A 24,104-nucleotide genomic window follows, 5' to 3' on the forward strand; every position below is an offset into this window, starting at 1 on the left:
ATCATTTACATACCGTCTGTTTAAGATTGAAAAAGGTATCTTACCTATTAATGCCACATTAATTTGCTTTTACTTCATCTTTATCTATAAATATTATAAAACAAAATCGGTTTCTGTTCTCTCTGTATCTTCGCTCTTCTAAATAACTTCACAGATTTTGATGTGATTTTCTATAAAAGAAAGAGCGAGAAACGAATAAGGCTTGTATGTATAATAAAAGAAAACATTGCTTTTCTGTAATGATGTTTTACCCATAAAAATACTAGGTCTTTAAAAGATCTATAGAAAAGTCCGAAATAGCTTGTGTCTGGCTTTTATCTATTACAAATTAGTAAAAAACTATAGCTCATTTGTAAAGCAATTTTCGGAAATTTATTATTAATCCTTATTTAGATGTATTAATAATTAATATATTAATTATTGGTTATAGGTTAAATTTGTCTTTTACACTAAATAATTCGCAAGAATATTTTTGAACATATGACCGATTCCAAATGCAAAACATGCAATCAAAAATTCGTTCGATGCGAAACGACTGGTCGAGTTACTGGTTTTAAAAATAAAATTTTGACCTTGGCCAATTTTGATTTTTCACTGAAAGTTTTTTTATTACTTTAAATAAGTATGTCAAAATTGACACTTAAACTAATAAATAAAAAAAATACACCTTCTTAATTTATTTTTCATATTAATTTAGTGGAATTACAAGCATGCAAATAGTAATATATATTTTTAATATTAGTTAATATTAATTATTAACCTAAAATATAATTATATAAACTGTAGAAATTAAACTAAACTAAACTCGGTGTTCGGTTACATGATTAATCTATGATATTCACTATGGATTTGCGAAAAATGGCGTTGGCTTCGACAAAACTTATCGGAATTTTGGAATTAAAATTAAAGTGGAAATAAATAGTTAAGTGTAATAGTATTGTATTATAAAGATATTATATTGACCATAAACTCTTAGTAGTGCACAACATAACGGAGTTATTAGCAAATCGCTTGAAATACGTAAATCTAAGGTTTGTTTATATTGTTTCCTACTTCCATTGGAATAGGCTATACGTTAATATTATACCGTAACAAATTTATAAGGTATCTAGTCGTTATAACTCAGTGAATTTCTACAAAATAGAATACAAGAAAATATTCTTAATCTTACTTATTCGCAGTCAGTTTTTAATTAAAGTAACTTGTAAAAACATTAAAAAATATAAAATATTTGACGTACACCCTTCCAATGTTTCATAAAACAATATTATTATTATCGTATAAAATGAAATGTACTCGTTTGCTAAATATGCATAAGCTTGTCCTTCGATTTAATTAAAATGTTGAAAAATATATCGTGAATGCAAGAACATTTATTTCTGACACAAACACAACAATTATTTTAAATATGAGATTGATCTTTAATAATTCAACATTTTATGTAGGTAGTTACTATAACATGATCTTTTGTGTAAAAAGCAACATTTTAATTGATACCTAATCGATTGCGTAATCGTGTTTTTTATTTGTATCGATAATGTCGAAGTCGTCAGTTAATATTGTATTGATTTTCCTTAATAATTGTGTTTTATTTTTAATAACTTCGAGAGTCTATAAGACCCTACTAGGCTAGTGGGCTACCTAAGGGCAACCTACATTTTAACCAAAAATTACTGGTTCAAATCAGGGCAAGACTGATGAAAATTGCTCCAATATTTGTATTCAGTAAGCTCCAAATCCTTTCAGGAGAGGAAGCCATAGTTTTGGGAGATTAAAAAATTACTTTAATATTTTTTACAATAACCGAATGTACTCGAATATAACGATGTATCGGCATATAACGGCAATATAAGTAATGAACTAATACCATATAAATAAAAACCGCAAAAAAACCCTTTGTTTTTTATTTTGTCCAAATAAGCCACATGAGTTCACGTTTGCCCTCATTTCATATCAAATAAGAGATCATGCACAAGGCTATTGTAATTTAAATAATTATGTAATACCTATATAATATTATAATAATAACTTATAAATATTACTGGCATGTACCACTTTTTAATCATTGTACATACCTTTCAAACTACAACTACTTATTACTTCTACTAATTGTATTTTTGGATTGACCAAATTGATTAAAAATAAGTTATCTAGGCTAATGTTTATTGTTATCGATACTTCTGGAATGTAAATGCACAACAGGATGTCATTTTGTGGATTCCATACATATTTTTATAATTCAACCTATTTCTAAAGTAATTTACGTATTTAAGTATAAATAGTCTCTAAGCTCTTCTTCTTATAATAAATCTACATTAAAATAATATTATGTCTGTGGGTATGTTACCATTCTTAATATTAATAAACTATAATTCTAGTATATACCATACTTAATTTGAAAACAGAAATATGCTGTTATTGTTATTTGAATATGCTGTTTATTTGTCAATATGGTGTTACAGAAGAAAATTAATAATGTGACAATTTGTTTGATAACATTAAGAAATGTAAAGTTACCTAAAAACATAAATACATTTTGTAGAATCCATTGAAGCTTATCTTAATACAAGGTAATTACATTTTGAGCAAGCTTTTCGATGTATTCTTAACAAAATATTGTTTTCTTAAGCTTGGTTTGTGGTGTACATGTTGACGGAGGTAAGCTTAGCGGTCGGTGGCCGCAAGGACGTCGCTGCGCGGGCGGTGAGCGTTCGATCTTACCATGTGTGCGTGCATCTCCGGTACGCCTTCGGACGTTTGGCGGGGAGAGACATTGTGATTTAATGTTGCCATTCGTGCGATAGTTCCTACACTTGCCGCTAAAATTATGGATAAAAAATTAACGAATTACAAATTCTTGTTTCATTTTTCTCTGCATTTCTGTAATAACTACTTTTAATAAATATGAATCATTGTGTTTAATCCAAATATTGTAAAAATATATATTGTAATACATTTCAGTTTCAATAAAAAATATAGTACATATTAATTTTTATATTACTTATCATATAAAAATCTGATATCTTACTTTTATCATGTAATCAATTTATTATCGAATGGAATCCGTTGCGTACATGCTTGCAACATTATCTCGTCGTACAAGACTACGCTGCGAGGCAGCCAGGCAGGCCGCGCATATTCATTCACGCACACTGCTACGTAGTTCGTTAAGCGTGTGGCGCGGTCTGCAACTTTTATTGTTTTTTTTTTCAACTTCTCAACAAGCCAACCTCTTGTTTGGACGTCTTTTACCTGCGTGTGCTTAAAATTTGTAAACTTTTAGGCATTTTGTATGTAATAGTTAAGATTTAATAGTGCTTATAGAAGTTTTTTAGTAATAAAATTCGAAGTGAAATCTCCGAAGAACCAGCTGTTGTAATAAACGGCAATAGCCTCGTTTAATGTCAACAAATAAATAAACAGTGATCGGGACAAGTTGCGTTCGAAACAAAAAAGTATTGTGATGAATTATACAATGGTCTAAACTGGAAATCCAGGACGAGAATGGACTTCGTTCATCGCTATTGGAACGTGAATTTCGTAGCGAGAGTGGCGGCTTCACCCACATAACATTTATGGTAAGTAAAAAGTTTCATGTTTTGTTTCGTAATAACCAACTTTTTCGCGAGGCGTTACATGTTTTTTTTTGTTTATTTAACGATGCATCCGCGATTTTGTATCAGGTATTTTATTACAGGCTCGATAAAAAGTTGTGTGAACAGGTCGTAATAGTTTGCGAAATGACGGTAGGTTGAGGAACCCACGCAATTAATATGCTACTTAAAACTTTTCTATGGGAATTATATCTTAAATAAGAAAAGAATTAAACGTAATGACGCGATAATATTTTAAAAGAAATACAGTTTATTATATGTAAGCATTTATTGCTTTCAAAGTTAGGTGACAGTTTTAAATTTTCGTATCATTATTAGGTATTTCGTTTATTACGATATACGTTTGTTTTCCAATACTATTTCTTACGTCTTCATGATTTCTATAATTTTTAAATTAAGTGCTTTGTAACATTTTGCAATCAAAAGTTTAATACGATGTATTCAATTAATATTTAGGTAATAAGGAAGTAGTGGACCTTTCTAAGAACATTTATTGTGATGTTTGTTTTTTAAATATATTTCAGGTAAGGGGTAATATTGTATGAAAAATTTAATTATTTAAATTGTGTAACGTTTTTATTAGGTACTGATGTATATAACATTGCGTTTTTAAACTTATATTAATAATGGTTTGTCATCTGCATAGCTCAATGGAGGCATTCTTTGTTTTTGTGTAGATTTTCTTTTACAAATAAAATAAAAGATAAATTAAACAAAAACATATGACTTATGATGGTTTCAAATAATCAAAAAGAAAAGGTCACCATAGCAGATATATTAACTTAAACATGTTAATCAAAATGTTAACAAATAATCAAAGATACTTACTATATATAAACTAAAATAGCTTTTGTTCTTTTATAAGCTATTGTAAAAATTTAAAATATCACATGTATTGCTTGTGTGATGTATTAAATAAATGAAAACAAAACTTGATGTAATGACCTTAATTTATTAGCAACACTAATGATATATGAAAACAGATGTGTTGCTAAAAAAAAAATGAACAACAAAAAGGTTACATTTAAATAAATAATGATACAAAATAAAAGTAATGCCTCAGTATTGTAATGTCTTCATTGGCCGAACAATACAATGGTATGTTAAGATTATGAACATCTCTCAAGTAGACAGTTCAAACGCATGCAAATTGCTTGCAATGAATACAATACAAAATCATTACAGCAAGCCGGGCTGCAATTTAGATGAGGCCAAACTAATGATTTGGATTGTAAATAGGCAGTGTGAAAGTCAAGTACTTAATTCTTTTTTTAAATCATAAAATAAGTATTAATCTCAATTGTTTATTGTAACACTGGCATATGAACGTTTTTATATATTATATAATTCAAAGTCAACATAATATTCTTCATTCAAATCTCTTACAAGCACCTTAGAATTGTAATTTTACAGTATTTATTTAAACATAAGGCTACTAAGGGTTTATAATTTAGATTCTACTAGGGAGAATTTGCAAGAATATAATTTATGATTTTTTAATGCTTGATATCAATGTTTTCCAGGAACTGAATTCAATCCTATCTAATTGAATAAATGAAGACTTGTATTAAACTTGTTCTATATTTTTTCTACGTGTTTATGTAACATGTCATTTTGAAAATTCCCCTTCAATTACATATTCGATAACATGAAATGAATATATAAATTAATATTATAACATAATAATTAATCAAAAAATTAGCAATGACATATAATTCTAACATATACAACGTGGACTTTGAAGAACGGTTATATGAATCAATTTAGTTGCAATAGTAACATCAAAGTTAAACTTGTCATGTTTATAATCTAAATTTAAAGCTAGTTAATCTTTAAAACTAGCTCCTTATATAGGCTTATAAAATATTAAAATCTTTTCCAAAATGTTCTGATTCTCCTGCTATAAGTTTAAGGTATATTAACTGAGGCATAGGTATTGTACAAAAAATGTCTCCTTATTTTATTATTATGGATGTTTTTTTATAAACATGACAAATATATCAACAGGGTATTTTCTTCTATTTATAGCATAATATCAGTTCCTGATAATAGACTGTATGTGTAATACCTACTTGTCTAATAATGACAATGGTTATTTATAACACTAAAACTATTTTACTTGGTGGTAGAGCATTGTGATAGCCTGTCTGGGTAAATACTATCCACGACATTCTACCGCCAAACAGCAGTACCCAGTATTATAGTGTTCTGGTTTGAAGAGTGGGTGAGCCAGTGTAACTAAAGGCACAAGGGACATAGTTCTCAAGGTAGGTTAGTTGTATGCGCTATAGCGCGTATATCATAAAAAAAACAATATTAAAATGTTTGATAATTGTAGTATGTAAGAATGTCTTCTGTTCGTCCTTCGTTAAAAAGTAGACACAATTAGTAACCCTTTCAATAGTATTTAAACCAAAACAATGAATAGATAATGAAATAATAAAATTTGTCATTAACTGTTTTCTGAACTTCTAAAGAATAGAATTATCAAAAATAACGTAACTTCTTAAATTCTTATGTTATCGTTTTGCATAACTTGCAATTAAGTGACTCATAGTTTTAGTAACAACTTTCTACTTCATTCAATTTACATATATGTTTATTATATAAGTTACTTAATTACATAAAAAAAATAATAAACTTAGCAACCATTTAAACTGTTACAAAATTATATAAAGAAGCAACATCATATATTGCTTGATGAATTTCCTTTTTTTTGAGTTTCGTTGTGTTTTATAGAATACAATTGAATACCTTTAACAATATAATTAGTAGAATGTTTTGTACCTATTTGATAAATGTATAATAACGTAATGTTAAAATCAATAATTATGTACTATGTATATTATTTGTTACATAAATGTATTTATTACATATGATGTGTTGATTCAACACATATTTTGACTGTAGATTTTAAAGTAAAGTGATTCAGCATTCGAAGGTTGACGTCCTTTTGGGATATGCCTTTGTAAATAAATAATTTAAATTTGTGTAAAATAAAATTAATAAACAAACAAACAAACTCTTTATATATATTATATCACAACAAGCAAGTAGTATAAATTAAGCGCATAATAATTCCGACTTATCCCACCCGTGTTGCATCGCATGTAATAACAAATAGGACGACCTAAGTGCTAGGTTTCGAGCAATAAATAATTCCTAACCTAAGTCCAGTTTCATTGAACTCCACCTTGAGCCAATACCGGTTCTGCTAAGAGCTTGACCTTTGAAACCCTATCATTTATGGTCTACGCTCCATATGGAGACGAGAGCTAAAATAACTAATTTAACTCCGGCTGATATAAATACGACTTTTTAGTTTTATTTCCATTTTTAGAAATTACATTAGTCTCGATACGGAAACAAATATATTACATATATTGTATCTATACTGGTTTCCGTTCGCGTGTGTATAGATGTGTAATGTACCCTACGTCCTTATATTTACCCCAGACAACACGTATGCAAAATTTTACGTTTTTTTTTGTGAATTGTTACGATATTAAAACGTAACAAACAAATGAATAAACAAACTTACTTTCCCATCTATTATATATATTAGTTGTGATTTAAAGAAATTGATCGTATTAGTATGAACAAAGCCACGGGCTGTTAAATGATAAATTATGTGATATAAGGCTCCTTCAATTGCTACTGGAGTTTAGTATGTAACCGAAATATATTTAGTTATATCTGTTCACTGTGATTGTAATAATCTCTTCATAAATTTTATCAAATGTTCATCAATTTTATCGCATGTTATCATCTACGGATTTACCTAGGTGTGTTCAATAACATTCAATTTCAACATGTACGAGGGTTTGTTATAAATGATCTGAAAACAGTATTAACAAGATCTGAGATTATGGGGTCACGAAAGAAGTATTCATGATTCATCAGATCTGTCCTTTATCAAAACTTGCAAGTTTTTAATGCTTGCTGAGGAAAGATTCGAATTTTTTTTATCTATGTATATTTTATCCAGTTTCCTACTTCTTTATAGCGAGTAAAACGAGAATAGCAGCTTTTTATCGAGGGACTGGCGCTGACTGTACAATAAAGGTAGTTTATTACTCGCCCAATAAAGTTTGAACGGTCCGTGATCTTAACCAGACAAGCTTTGATCGTAGGGTTCATCGTTTGCTACCTATTCCGAGTAACAGTAGGTCCTTGTTTTCGATGGTTTTCTTGTGAGAGACTATTGTTCTCTTTACTATAGCTACTCAATGCCAACTTATGTTTTAGCGATATGTGTTCATTGTGACCGACATGCTTACAGGCACGTAGCTCTGTACAGTCGACGAAAAAACTGTTTAGTTTATGTTGCTAATTATATTTGCTTAGCGAATTATGAGGTTTTATGGGAGAGCTAACTTATTGAGTAAAAGGTATTGTATCATCACGTACGTTTTATTTATGCGTTTATAACGTTAGGTGGAATTGTGTAAAAGTATTCAGTACACAATGAAATAAGCTTTTGATCTTTTTTCATGTTACAATGTACGGTCACGATTATTTATTATTTCATTGGAGCTTCGTTTGTTGGTTTTCAGAAGTAGTCTTTTATTAAATATACGATTGCTGTCAATTGTATGTATTTTGTATGATTTAAACAAATTATTATAAAGCGTCGTTTATCTAGTTATGCGCAATTTTTTCAGTTATTATACGATTAATTTGAATGATTTTTTCATTGGTGTAATCTGAACGAACATTATATTTGCAAATGTTATTATATAAATATAATTGTATGTTAAGCTGATAGTTCCTTATGGGTTCATGCGATTGTTAAAGCTTTGTACAGTTATTGCCGACAACTGTGTGAAGGTTTCTGTTGCAGTACCTACATATATACATTACATTAGGTCACGCGTGAGTCGTAACCGATAATTGTTTACAAACAAATTTAAAAAGACCTTGCGACGCATGACGGGTATTAAGTAATTGGTATTTTAAAACTGTTTAGGACATATGAATGATTACTGAAAAGGTAAACTGAAATAAAACTAACAAAAATATATTACTAGGCTGACTTATCCTACTAAGAGTTTTTTTTAAATAGAGTTCACAAATAGGTATACACATTGTTTGTCAAGGCGATCGGTTAAATGGTATAGAGTAGATGTTTTGTAGCGCCATCTAGTTTTAAACTATAATAAAGTGCGTACCATAAAAACCATCTCCGAGAAAAAAATAATATAAGTTTCATTGTGATCAGTCAAACAAGGTACAAAGTCTATTATAAGTATATAAAATTGAAGATCGGTTTCAAAATATTTTAACTAATTAAACTATTTAACACTTTTATAAGTAATTAAACTTTTTCTTTATAAAAAACCAGACGTCGCGTATCGTCTGGTCTTCGTAAAGCGATATAATTTATCGGGTTTATTGTGTCAATAGTGAGATCACGGCCATAAGTGGGTAGTTCGTTAATTAACTTTTTGAAAGCGAGACAGGCTATCCGAGTGCGTCAGTGCTATAACGACTATAATACACATAAAGAAATATTTTGTTTACGATGAGATTCAGCATCGACAGTCAAATTTGTTTGTTAAAGATACGATAGTTGATATCTTTCTAAATGGAAAAAAAAATACTATATATGCTTTTTTATGTATAATATTTGTATCGTAAGTATTTTCTTGCTCGACAGTAGTGCGTAATTACGTATAAGTGCCTTTATCATTTATCAGCTTATCTGTTAAGGTGTTTTACTACCATTTATGAGTAAACACCAAACATGTTGTTATCAGTACGGGTCAATCGTATTGATGATATATAATTTTAAAAGTATTTAAAATTGTAACACGTAAATGTATGATATATTTTTTATGTGACACTCGTTTCGAGTACAAAGACTAAAATTTCAAACTCTAATTTGTTCTAACGTGAAAGGTAAAAAAAAAAAATGTTTTATTCGCCAGTAACGTCCCACTCTTGTCTTTTTGAACCTCCTCCGAATTTGAAGGGAACATGTGACAAAATTTATTCACAAGAAAAGTTGTGGTACTCGGCTGGATTTAAACCCGCGATCTTCTCATAAGATACACGTGCTCTTGCCACTGGACCATATCAATTTTCATAACTGATTAATTTCAAGCATGTGATGTTAATTTATTATAATCCGTATAATTCAACGATTCGACGTCATATAATATACCTCGTATAAGTTTGTTTGTGATACTATAGGTAGATTAGTATTCATTAACGTGAATACTAATCCAAATTTGAGTAAATTTTAAAATCAACTCACGCGAGTACCGATTTGTATCGTAGACGGTATAATTTATTCGCATTAGCAACAAAGGTCAAATAAGTTTTGTTTTTATGTTTTGATGTTATTTTTAGTTATTGAATTGGTAGGTTTGTTGTAAATCTTAATGCATTAAATGAAACGATATATTTAGATTAAATTTTTATGGATAATTTTATATCTATGTAATTAAATATCTTCGTAACTAACTTCGCTTCGCGTATATTTTCGCGTTTAATATCTTGAAAAATTTCTAACTTATTGGATCTTGCATACACAACGACCCAGTAGAGTTATCTTGTTTGTGTTGTGTTAAAGGTAATATTTATTAACATGAACTATTTAAATTTAATAATATGTTGTTTTTGTTATAAAAATTTTAAAATTCTCACCTTAACACCTTACAACAACAACATCAAGAGCCTTTAAATTTCTCTCTGCTGGGTTAAGGCTTCCTCTCCTTTTGAGGAGAAGGTTTGAAGGATATTCCACCATGCTGATCCAATGTGGGTTGGTGGATACACATGTGGCAGAATTTCGTTGAAATTAGACACATGCAGGTTTCCTAGCGATGTTTTCCTTCACCATCGAGCACGAGATGAATTATAAATACAAATCAAGTACATGAAAATTCAGTGGTGCTTGCCTGGATTTGAACCCGCAATCATCGGTTAAGATGCAAGCGTTTTAACCACTGAGCAATCTCGGCTCTTCCTTAACACCCTGTGACAATTAAACTCGACTAAGTTGTTACATTTTCCCATTTTGAAGCATATAAATAATAACTTAATCATATAAAATTAATTTATGTTGTCGCTAACTTTTCTGTAAACTTTTTCGAGATTTATAAATCTTAATATATATTGCAAAGTTTTTTCTCTGACTACATTTATACAATTAGTAAAATATGCTTAACTAATTGTACTTGAAGAAAGTAATAAAAGTCCTAAAAATACGTAGTGGTACATTTATTTCAAATAATTTGAATAAACACACATATTTTATTATTAATTTTAAACTCTTAGTAGTAATTTTTATTGAAACTAAATGATCGTACATAAATTATAATAAATATATTTCACCGTGTTTTATAGAAATACCGCAACTCTCATAATTTATGTAGTCAGATATATCTAAGCGATTAGGTAACATTTCCCGAGGCGACAATGACATCGTGATTAACCCAAGCACAGGGCTATCACATAATCAAAACATAGAAATAAAGGTTACAAGTTACGTTAAACACTTTTAACTATATGTTAGTGGTGGAAGATTTATATCTTCCTTTCGTATCTTTCGCTTCTTCCGTTTGTATCCGATAAGGTATATAACATTAATCTTTTTTTATTAATCCTATCAATTTTACGTATAAATAGTTTTTACCCGTGAGATCTCTTACCAGTATGTTTAGAATATAAAACGAGTTTTTGTCAATCACTACATCCTAAACTATCTGTATGCTAAAAATCACGTTCGTCCGTCGCCCCGTTGCTGCGTAAGGAGAAACCTACGAACTAACTTTCGAATTTGTAATATTACTAGTAACCCGCCCCGGCTTCGTAGGAGTAATACTGTAGTATTAAGTATATAGAGATACATTGTCGCGGACTTTCTGTACAAACGCCTGAGAGGAACTATTCAACCCTATATAATTTTAATCTAAGTTTACCATTTAAGCAGCGCGTGCGCAGTCTCAGACTGCACGACTTAATAAACACTATTATCATAATTTTGGCTTATTTGCCTCAATTATTCAAATATTATTAAACTTAATCTAGTTTCGAGAAAATGTCTATCCTGAGGTTAGCGTTAGCGTACGTCTACATACAGAGATATTAATTGATAACACACACATAGACATCACTGTAAGTATTATATCTATGTATATTCCTACGTTGAGTTAAATTTATAAATTTTAACAAGGTGACATATGTGGTAACCCTAACACAGCAGGAATTCACGGATGTAGTCCGTTCCAAAGGTTTTTAAACGCCAATTAGGTTAAAAACTACTATCTCAATAAACACTCGACGATCGTTACATGGGTAAATAATCTTAGGCAATCAGCCCACGAGTGGTATCGAAATAGATCACCTTATCGGTAATCGGTAATATCAATAAATTTGCTTCTGAACCTGCCACACCTGCTACTTGAGCTGGAATCGAATCGCGGAAGCATATTCAAATAAAATATCTGCCTACTCGTCTTTGCCTGAACTATATATATTCCGATATTCTTATTAACGTTTCATATTACATAAATATTTATTACGTTTTTTGAATTATTTTTTTTTGAATTTTTATGGTTGCCTAATTAATAGTCAAACAGCACCATAAGCACGATCTGTTTGTTCTTAACATTTGAAGATGCTTTAATTATAGGTTTTCCTAGATTTTTTTTCAGAGATTTATATCAAACATATAAAACATTTCTATTAAAGTTTATAAATATACATATTTGATCGAGTAAAAAATTGCAAAAAAAAAATGTTTTAAAAAATATTTAAGTGTCTTAGCATTCAAATGATTTAAATGATCGAAGATCGAAAAAAAAATGTTTATTTGGACTCGACACGATACTAATAAAAATATATACGTATGAGGAAATACATACAATAATAATAATTAAGGCAAAACCATGAACTGAAACTTTAAACAAATCGAAAGTGAAATTACTCTTTTAAGTACAGAATATAAACTCTTATGTAGTTGTTCTAATAAAACATGCACAGATTAATTTAGTTACCTGTAATTGACGTAATTACAAAATCCTAAACATCGAATTATTATCGAAGTACATATACCTTAAGGCTGTAAATCCACTGTAAATCTTAAAAGCTGTAAATCCACTAACATTATTGATTTTAAGTATTGACATATTATAATTACCAATAAACTTCAGTATACGGGACATATAGTGTTTCGATTTTAATTATAACAATAAATTAACTTGTTTTATCTTTATGTTAAGGCTTTAGTTATAAATTAGTAATCATGTGTTTAAGAAAAAGGCATAAAACTTTGTGGTGAGGTTTTGTGTCTATCTGAAGTACCATCCATCACATGGGCTACCGTCACCAGTAATACTAAGTCTTGTATTCGAGTTTGAAAGGTGAGTGAGCTAGAATATGATATTTAATCGCATTCAAGATGTAAGGGATGGTTAATATATATCCTACCACTTATCATGCATTTGCCATTCTCAAGTCCGCCTTAAATAGGTTTTAAATTAAGAAAAACAAAAATAGTTAATTTTGTAACTGAATTTGCAGTAGATTTTCTAATTTTTCATTATACGTCGTATGTTTTTATTGTGATATTCTTGTTACCTTCAACAAATCAATTAAATCATGAGTGTTTAGAGAATTGCATAAAGTGTAGACGGAATAATCAATGAGTGCGTAATATATAGGACAAAACTATTAAGAGTACTTGAACCATAATATAATGCGCAGATGAATTTATATAACCGAGTATTTTGTTTATTAATTTTTCATTGCTATGCTTAAAATAAGATCCTTAATTGTTTGATTTTGTTTTTTATAATTGTTAAGCAACTGTAAAATTTTGAAGAATAGTTTTTTACCTATAATTCATATTGTTTCTAATTTACAGCAAAACCTTTCTCAGAAGTTAACTTATTATTGTTGCCATGCGGAAAAAAAAGTTTTACTATGAATAAAACCTTGTCGTTTGTCGTTATGTTTCCACGTCATATCAATTTCAGAATATGGTTTTAATTTTCGCTTTTACGTTTAATTGAAACCGTAGAAGCAGTTCCGAAAATATAACCGAGACGAAGCCATACTATTGTTGGTAGTTCCTTGCTTAATACTAAAAAAAGTCTAAATCCGGGGCGCGTCGTTAATTTCGTATCAAAATGAACTTTATAACAACGTGTGCACGTAACTGACGATTTTATATAACATAGTTTAATGTAAATTACACGCTTTGTGTCGTTTCCTAGTACAGAGGGCTTTGGCCTTTGCCGAGATAATAATGGAATGGTTACGGGTTTTTTGTTCGGTTTCAAGGCGCTTGTTATTTTGTAAGACGTGCTTTGAAGTCCCCTGACTAAAGTTTAAGTCACAATTGTAGTCTAGGATGGTGTATCTGGTCGCGTTTTCTAATCTTACTGATGTTTAAAATGTGAAAGTTTTGTATGGTTGGGTGATTCACACTATCACGCCCAAACAGATCAAATAGAGACAGATTATTATGTATTTCATGGTATATAACCTATAAACATTTTGATTTTATTTGTTAAAAAAATTATGGCTGATGTATACTAATATACATACATATATGTATATAATAAAGCTAAAGAGTTTATTTATTTTTTGTGGAACGTGCAAAATTCTGGAACTACCAGTTAGAAATGAAAAATCATTTTTACATTTGATGGACTAATTTTAGTTATTTAACGCGGGTTCTACCGCGTAGAGCAGTTATTGTTTTATACAATAGATTAGTAGTTGTTAAAAAAAATTCAACTACCTTCGCTTGAATATAGTGTGTTGTCTGAAAAAAAAAACAAACACTGTAGCACGGTGAATGCACGTTTAATCTGAACAAATGTTTCTTCTGAACTTCCATCGAAACCGAAGTCGTCAGAGGCCGGTTGTAACGACTGCTTTTTTGTGTGTATGTTACTTGATAGATTCGGATATCGTTAACCGATTTTGATACTTATTGTATAAATCAATCTCTTATGTATCATAAGTGTCGTTAAAAAGGATAATGTTACATGTATATATCATTTTTTATTTAATTTACAAAGAAAAAAATCAACTATAATTTTAAATACTAATTAAGTGTTTCCTCTAATTGTGTCTACATTTATGCGATATTTTTATACAAAAATCCCATTCTTTATTCATTCAATTTGAACCGCAGAAGAAGAACGAATGAAGAACTAAAAACAAGGATAGAATTTGTCTGCGTATGATTTAAGCCGCAATATTAATTTCAGTTAAGACATTCAAGTATCAATGCTCATCTATTTTAGATGCCGATTTAAATAAAAAATAACGAAAATAACGAATTTTAAAATGATTACATTAAAACGATAAAAAAGTTGGAAAACTTACAGATATAATAAGGTTGACGAGTGAGATCTTTTTAATTCATAAGATTTATCTCACTAGTCGACTATCTCGTAGTGGTCGACTATTGATCAGACCAATTTGCATATGTATATAGACTTCCTACGCTCAATTTTTACTGAGAAGCTATGTTCAATATGAAGCATTCTTGTTATTCCAAAGATAAGAAACGAAACCTAAATAATATTATTTAACTTATTAAGGAGGTCTTATTAGTTGTATGTAATCATTCGCTCAAAATGAATTAAGTAATAAAAGTCTCAAAGAATTAACACTAGGTTATTAAAATACTATTTACCGTTAGCTTGCGTGTGAGTGGTGGGGATTGTTCAGGTAGGTGTTAATAAGTGCTGTCCTTTTCAAATCCGCTGAGGTTGGCAAAATTTCATGATGATAGGTTGAGTTGTTTCGCTTTCGCGTTAATAATATTAGTGAAACCATTGAAAATCAGCGTTGGGTTCTAACCCAAAATGATAGATACTCCTTTTCGGGACACATCACGGTTGCTGACATATGATAAGATTGTGTTTGTTTATTAAAGAAATTTGGTTTTTTTTTTATTTAATTTTTTAGTTTGTATATTGTTGTTTTCTTATAGTCATTACTTAATGTTTAATTTACTTTTGTTTTTATTTTTTACGTATTTTTTATTTTTGCAATATATGTTTGTCTTGTATAAACGTGTTCTTATTCTTAGTAAGAATTCTTTATTAATTAAATTACGCATTTGTCTGAGTACCGTTTTATTCGGGCCTTCTCTCAGTCGTGGGTATGTAACGGGGACTACATACCAAGTTTACTATCAATACAAGCAATTGACCATTTCATTTCATCGACAGCTCCTTGTATTGCTTAGCATGGAAATAACTGTTTGTAAATTGCAACTAACACGTTTAAGTAAATAATACCACGTTAAGAGCCATACAGGTTCCCTAGGACATTATTAACACGGTAAAAGATGGTGTTTATACTCATTGCAAAGTGAACTATTAACACTCATAGTTTCAAACCATTGACTAACTCAGAAGTTAATAAGATAAACTATTTTCGATTGCACTACCAAGAAACTTAGAAAACTATATTTATAAAATATTTTGCCCTGACTCCTGACTGATTATCAACGCACAGCGTATAATTTAATTAATTTGGAACATATGTTTATTTTATACGGTAACCATCCGTTATGAAAAGATTTTTGACGGATTAATTTTATCTGTACGAAGTTGGGACTGGTTGCGTAAGTATATTTATATCAATTGAATCTCGTACAGATTAGTATGCAATCAGGGAGCAATTATTCCAAATATAAGAGGAATGTGAATTACTTAGTTATATAAGACGTGATATCAATAAAGGAACACCCTATGCCGCTAGGGAGCGATAACACCAATTAATAGCACTCAGCGCTGTTAAAGATACAACCGATAAACGCTATAAATTATAAAGAAAACATTTCTCCGTCGAGATACCGATTAAGTCATATTAATTTGTCGTAGTAATAACATTCAATCATTCACCCTGAATGCCTCAGTTGCCATTGCTCTGCTAACCGACAGGTGTACAGTTTTTTGCGCCATAACGCGATTCCGGTCATAACTCGCAAATATATTATTAGACCACACTGATGTCTGGAACGAGCCGGCAAAAAATACATCCTCATAGATACTGGTTTTCTCGGGTAATATTATATATTTTAATTCTCGTGTTATGTTGAGTTTAATGGTGTTTTTTTTTTAATGTAATGCAAAAGCAATTAATTTTTTTGTCACATTTAGTTTGTACGAGTAATAACCAGGGTTGTCAACCTTTTTATACGTTTTGTCATATAATGTTCTACTAGTTTTCCTTGTACATCCTGTCCAACATAATATAAACGTCATTGTTTTTTATTATTCGTTTGAATCGCGGGACGAGCTAGTTAGGTTATAGTTTTCCAAATCCAATGGCGACCTCGTTTTGGATTGCCATATATGAGTTATGTATATAGCAGGTCGGCTAGTTCCGTTGAAAATGACAGATCAGGGGGATCTTTACAATCATCATCACTACCACCATCATAATGTCATAATCGTCTTAAACTATACATTGTATGAACTGTATTAAATCCTTGTGTATTATGATATCTTGTCTGTCTGTCTTTAAAGCACACTGCAATATACATTTGTTTTAGTTTCAAGCAAATAAAGTTAAATCTAAAATTTTTATCTTGTTACGAGTGAATGGTAGTTTGAAGCCATTGTATTGTTATATTGTATATAAGTGCTACAACGTTTATAGCTACACCTTACAAGTTGATATAAGTACCTTCCTTTAATAAGTATTAGTAAATAAGGTATTGAGATACTTTTTGACTATACAACTACTTTAATAATAAGACAACCTTTTAATTTCAATTACACACTTGTTGTCATATCTTATTGGGTATATAAATAAAATACGTTCTCCCTTTGAGACCAGTAAGATATAAAAAGGGTCGATATAATATTATATCGAGAACTAGTTGATACTGATATTAAAGGAAATCAGTTCCCTCTGGATAAAAGCTGTTAGAAACGTTATCGCCGTTAAAATAAAACGTTTTCGCTGTTACATAGATAATAGTGACGGACAGATAAGCAAATGGATGTAAAGATTGACAGTAGTCTGATATCATTCAAACAACGGTTAAAACAAACCTTTACGAAGTTTCACTTTGTACAATTTGTCACTGGGTTGGAGTACCGCAAGGGGGCGTTTTATGATCACTACTATTTTATATCTTTAGTAATATTCTTCGATGTAATTTTTTCTTGAAATACGTGTCAGACGAAGTATTTAACCCTAAATTCTACTCGTGATCCGTCAGTTGTTAAATAATATTGCGCTCGAGGTGAAATTGTTCCAGTGGCTTTTCGTAAACTAGGAAACTGACTGATATTAATACAATTTTTGTTCCTACGTGATTGTGATTACGTCGATGCTGTATCAATTTGGCTAAACACTAATTTAATTAACTTGAAAGGCTTCAATGTGTCGGTATCCTGTTCACATTTACCTTTCGTCAATATAACCACGAGGTCCTTCACCTTTTTTTTCCATTCGTATCTTTTGTGATATTTTGTGCTATTTCAATATTTTTTTAGAACTTTCCACTTACCCACATCGAGGCTTATTATAACAAATTAGTGCTGATTTGTAATACAATTCACTTATAATTCCACCACTAATGATATTTTTTTGTTTCAGAACTAATAAGAATACTGTTATCAAGATGTGGGGTATATACAAAGTGGCAGCTATTATTTTCTTCGGTGCCCTCAGTAAAGGCGAACTTCCTGAAGATGATTTCAGGATAATCAATAGACAAGGTAAAATTAAAACAATAAAATATTATTTTTCATTATAAGAACATGTCCAGTACGAAAAATATAGCTACTTAAGTGCCCTTTCATTTTAGTTTGAATTTTGCGAAGATGAAATTCTCGGCAACTATCTGTTTTCTTCGATCGGTTGGTCTGTTTACAATTATTTTGGAATCTGTATTACAATTGACGTCTTTATGTATTTATATTTATGTACAATAGTCAATTTACTTATATTTTTACCTGCATCTACTATTATATATACTATAATTTGATTCATTTACAGTACTGTATATAGTCAATTACTTGTGGCATAAAATTTAAATTTATTGCTTGTCTTTCATTCATAGGTATAGTATAATCAGTTGTGTTTTCTATTGTAAATTAGGTATCGCTTAGATATTCTACAATCAAAACATTTCAAGATTATGTAAAGATAATGAGTGAGGTACATCAAACAGTGTCACCTCGTATATAATAAGGATATGAAAATTTGATATAGGTACAGAGTTACATATACTTATTGTGGGTTCATTATTCCTATAAGTGTTATAAAAACATAACCTTCATTTTAAATTTAAATTATACCAAATTACTTTTTGCGTTCTACATTTTAATGCGTTTCTAAGAAATCGTTGATATGTATAATCAATTTTGTAAGCGGAACTGAGAGCGACTTGAGAAAAAAAAAAGTAAAAAAATACCGTCTTAAAGGAAGCACGTTTAGAACAGTTTTTTCTTCGAACTTATAGTTTGTAACCGGTTTCACCTTAAACGTAATATAACATCGTATAATACATGTTTAATATTTCGTTTACTCTTCAGATATTAAAAAGAAAGTCTGTCAAAATCGAAGCTTAATTCAACAGTATTATAAGTAATCGAGAAAAAAGAAAAAATTATTTTTAAAATTTAAATTCAAATAAATGTTTTGTATGTTTTTAAATATTTATTATATTATATAAGTGAATATTTAGGTCTGGTAGGTTTGTTATTTTGAGGTCGAAATATTTCTTGACTAAACTGTCTGTATACATTTTGATTTTGAAAATATTTTCTGGCTAACGTTTAGATTGGAACCAGTATCATTTTACACGGTTATGATTTATAGAATTTAAAATATGCATAGATATTCGGTTTGTCAGACGAAATATAATTTTGAAATCGCGTATCCAAGCGATTTGTTCGGTTCGTTGAAGTTGTAATTGAAGTTCTTTGGATTGCAACATGTTAAATTTGCTATTGGTGGAGTAAGAATTAAAACTAAATTTCTAACGAGACTTAGGGTTACACCCTTAGTTAAATAGTCATTTGATATTTGAATAATTATAATAATTCTATAATAATAGTGCAACAACAAAATTTGAGATGTAGATACTACGTCTACTGTGATACCAGAATTTGAGACATCGATTCATACAAACATAATTTGTAATACATATAATTTATCATGTTTCGTTTATTTTCGAATTAATAAAAAATAAATAAAAACCGGATGACAGAAAACTGAATTTCTAATGAATATAACAAGGTTATTGACCTGGTTTTTAAATATGTCTAGTGAGGTAGCATATATCCTTTGGATTCTGCAACGTCAACAACACGTCATTCGTCAAAATGATCAGATATTATATACATTAGCAGCGCTGTAGTTGATAAAAAATAGCTCCGTCTAAGATACGGTATTTTCTATTCGCAAGAGCTATTAGCAGACCTCATATCTGCGAGAGGAAGTTGACAGACCTCGCGAATGTATCGCAGGATGTTTGTAGGAATTGCATAACATAACATACTGGCCCTAGAATTAGTAACGTCGTTTCAAATGATATGCCTTTCAAAACTATATTCAACATTTATTGAGTAACTCAAATGCTTTTCAATAGAACCATTAAAATACCTAATGTAATCGAAATATTACACTAAAGAAATATTTCAAAGTTTTCTTTACTGTAATTATAACAGATTTTTTTGAATAAAGTGTGCATATTTATAGAACATATAAAAGTATATACATCCTTTAAACAGGCACGTTTGTATATATATATGTATTTATTTTATATAATTGTAGATATACCCAAAATAATAGGTGAATTTCAAAACACATGCGATGCTATTAGAAATAATTTCGTAATTGTCTCATCGTGAGGCGCAGCACCGGCCCCTCGGGATGGAGACGTAATTTTCAATAATATTCACGATTCAATAGATTTCTCAAAAGCTCTTTAGATTCTTGTCATAACTCACTCACTAACTACGCTTTACAAGTTTTGTCGAGGCCGTACCATCATTTAGTAGATTATAAATAATTGTCGCCGAGCGATGTTTGTAAATCAAAATGGCCTTATGTTTGCTATACATTAACTTGTTAATATATTGACATTAAACATCGTTTCCGTTTTTTATAATATTTGTTTAGATTTTTTTAGTCTAAAGCCCATTAAATAAACCAATATTGGGTGTGATTATGATAATTCGACGCTCGAAATAAATTATTTTCTTATATAAAAATATTTTTTACAAGGAAGTATATTTTTATGTATTCAAAATTTCCAGCAGGAAATAAAGACTAGCACCCATTGTGTGTAGTAGAAAATAGCAGAATTTTTTTACATCCACGGCAGAGTATCTTTCGAATGAGACAAGGTTATTCCCCTCTTTAAATAAGTATTAAAATTCTAATAATCTGCAATGTTCACTTATTATTATACATATTTATTTCACTAATGTTTTATGAGTCCGCAACATCAGTTTGATTCTTTTAATTAGATACGATTTACATTCAAAACAGATACCCACTATATTATAATAAAATTAATTTATTTGGCTGTATATAATATATCTTCACCCATGTTTAACATACGACGCCGTGTTCTAGATTTTATTTTAAATGTATTTTTATTTAACAGTTCTTTAGTCGATAGATTTATATGACACAGATCATTTGAACGAATCATAAAATTTCCAGACTTGTTGGCGTCTGATAGTGATATCTTTGAAGATAAGGACGGCAAATCATTTTCGCAACTGCTTTTCGATGTGGCAAGGGACCAGGTGATAGTGGGCGCGAGGTGAGTGTTGATTAAATATTTATTATTTACTATCTCTACAATTACTTATTCCACATTATACAGAACCCTCGTGTACCCATGATTAAAGATAGGTTTTCTATTTACATTTACTATATAGCAATCAGAATTTAAATCCTATCTGACAATGGTATAATAATATGGCCATTAATTGGTACAAGTGGAAAATAATTATAAAAATAATTATGGGCTTTAATTAATAATAATATTGATAATAATGATAATGCTTAAATAATTATTTTAAAGAATATCTAACTATGTTTTAAATTAGTATTTTTGTTGTGTAAATGTTTATATCTTCTTTAAAAAAAAAGTGAAGGACACCTATTTCTTTTTACTACTTTTTTTTATTTGATATCTAAAATATCTATACAAACTGCATGATTACTTATTAAATTAACACAATAAACATTTATTTTGATTACAAAGTATACGTACATAAAGAGTATACATTTATAAATATTTATAGAAGTAAACTATTATGGTATTCATATCATAATTTATTTTATGTCTTTTTAATATTGTTACATGTATAACGTGTGGGAGCAAATATTAAGCATATCACTAAACCAGTGTGGGTTCAGCATTACGTTACAAATTTAAAAAGTCGTAAAAGTTTTTACTATACCTTACTTTTATGGAAATTATTCGGATATCATCGAGATCTATGTCATTGTGTAACGGTGTTGATTCTCACGGCATTATTGTGAATAACTAGTTTGTAGATAAAAAAAATGCTCTAATATACTTTGTAAAACATCGTGTTATCTGTGATACAAATCTAAATGATTTATTGTTTTATTTTTAACGTTATTTACTAGAAAGCAACATCAATATCAACATTGGTTGATCTTCATCTGATATTTTCAAATTTGAACCAGTGTTATTCTTTGTGTAAGTGTGTGTGTATCGAATCAACTATTTAATAAGATTAGGCTTCTTAATTAACTATTATTAAGTGTTTATGTTATTGTTAGGTATTCCGTTTTCAATTATAAAACCACGTAGAGAGTGCAGTGATGGGAATTGTAATATTTCCTCGAAATGTGTAACCGTTGAACGACAAATAACGTTAAGTAAAACTAGAATAGAAATAACTGTGGTTTACGATAGAAACATCTTCAATAGAAATATTTAGAATTTTCTTATATTTTTTTTTTCACAAAATTGGCATGTGTACCAGTAAATGGGCCACCTTGTAGTAATGGGTCATCTACGGCAATAATGTCTATGATCGGTGGTTTATATTATTAACTTTCCTTAAGTCTCCAATGCGCCAACAACCTTGGGAACTAAGTTATGATCCTTGTGCCTGTTGTTGCACTGGCACTTACCCTTCAAACCGGAACACAACAATACACAGTCGATCTTGAACGAAGCCCTACCACCAAGTAAACTATATGAGATAGATAGATAGATAGATATGAACAAGAACATGAATTTCACGCGTATCACCAGCTAAATTCGAAACACGCTACATCTCCTGGTATAAGTTCAATGTGTATTGGTTTAGTTTTCCGTGTTAGACATACCAAAAAAAATCGTCATTTATTAATAAAGATATTCATACAAAATTGTATGTTTGAACACATGTTGAAACTTCTTAGTTGTTTAGAGCAAATATCTATATAATAGGCTAAAATTCTTAGTACCTACTCCTTAAACATAATAAGTATGTGACCTCCAATAAATATACCTTTGTAATGACCTCCGAACGAAGTTATTAAACATTTTTATGTTGAATTTAATACACCATATATTAACGTTAAAGCAAATATATTAAAAACATGAATTATGGTTCATAAAACGCTATCTTAATATTATTTTAATGTTGATAATAATGTTTGTCCCGCTGCGCTCGCTAACTGATTACACTTAAAATTTTATTTTTTGAGTCATTCACCTGTTTGTCGAGTGAATGATAAAACGTAGTCTCTTATCAGATACAGGTTCATAACGGATCGGGTCTGATTCGGTTTGCCTCATTTGATTCTGTCATTGAATCGGGAATGAAATCTAAAATCGATGTACGGCATTGATTAGCACTATAAAGACCATTCGCGTATTTTAATTTTATTTTTTATACTAACCGTTAAGCTTATAAAGATAATAATTAATTAGAAGTCATTCCGTATAAGGATAATGTAAGAAGCTATCCGATATAGCCGAGATGGCCCAGTGGTTAGAACGCGTGCATCTTAACCGATGATTGCGGGTTCAAACCCAGGCAAGCACCACTGAATTTTCATGTGCTTAATTTGTGTTTATAATTCATCTCGTGTTCGGCGGTGAAGGAAAAAATCGTGAGGAAACCTGTATGTGTCTAATTTCAACGAAATTCTGCCACATGTGTATCCATCAACCCGCATTGGAGCAGCGTGGTGGAATATCCACCAAACCTTAGCCCAGCAGTGGGAAATTAACAGGCTGTTAATGTAATGTAATGAAGCTATCATATTTTATAGTCATTAATGTTCTTTAATATTGTTTATGCGGGTTTAGTGAAGCATTGAAGTTAGTTACAATTTAATAGATCGGGACAGTTCGGAACAAACCTGTAACGGTACAATCAAGCGCTAATGCATGCTAAACACTTGCTAGAATGGAATCAGCGATTACGATCGTGTTCTTAGACTGGTGTGAATGTTGGCTAATTAGTCCGCTGTTCGTGTGCTACATATGCATATATTCGTGTTTCT

At 30.0% G+C, this 24,104-nt stretch overlaps 2 protein-coding genes across 2 annotated transcripts in view; one reads left to right on the plus strand and one right to left on the minus strand.

Annotated features, from left to right (window-relative positions):
• The window catches only part of Dhpd (Dihydropterin deaminase), a 159,131-nt gene that overhangs the window by 64,454 nt on the left and 70,573 nt on the right, over positions 1-24,104 (minus strand). The window lies entirely within an intron of this gene.
• Positions 3,120-24,104, plus strand: part of Sema5c (Semaphorin 5c) — a 41,524-nt gene continuing 20,539 nt past the window's right edge. The window contains exons 1-3 of the mRNA XM_026641777.2: positions 3,120-3,578; positions 18,204-18,325; positions 21,285-21,387. Of these exons, the coding sequence (XP_026497562.2) occupies positions 18,229-18,325; positions 21,285-21,387 (200 nt within the window). The 5' untranslated portion in view covers positions 3,120-3,578; positions 18,204-18,228. The remainder of the gene's footprint in view (positions 3,579-18,203; positions 18,326-21,284; positions 21,388-24,104) is intronic.

This window comes from Vanessa tameamea, chromosome 20, assembly GCF_037043105.1.
Source record: "Vanessa tameamea isolate UH-Manoa-2023 chromosome 20, ilVanTame1 primary haplotype, whole genome shotgun sequence".
In the NCBI taxonomy this organism is placed as follows: domain Eukaryota; kingdom Metazoa; phylum Arthropoda; class Insecta; order Lepidoptera; family Nymphalidae; genus Vanessa; species Vanessa tameamea.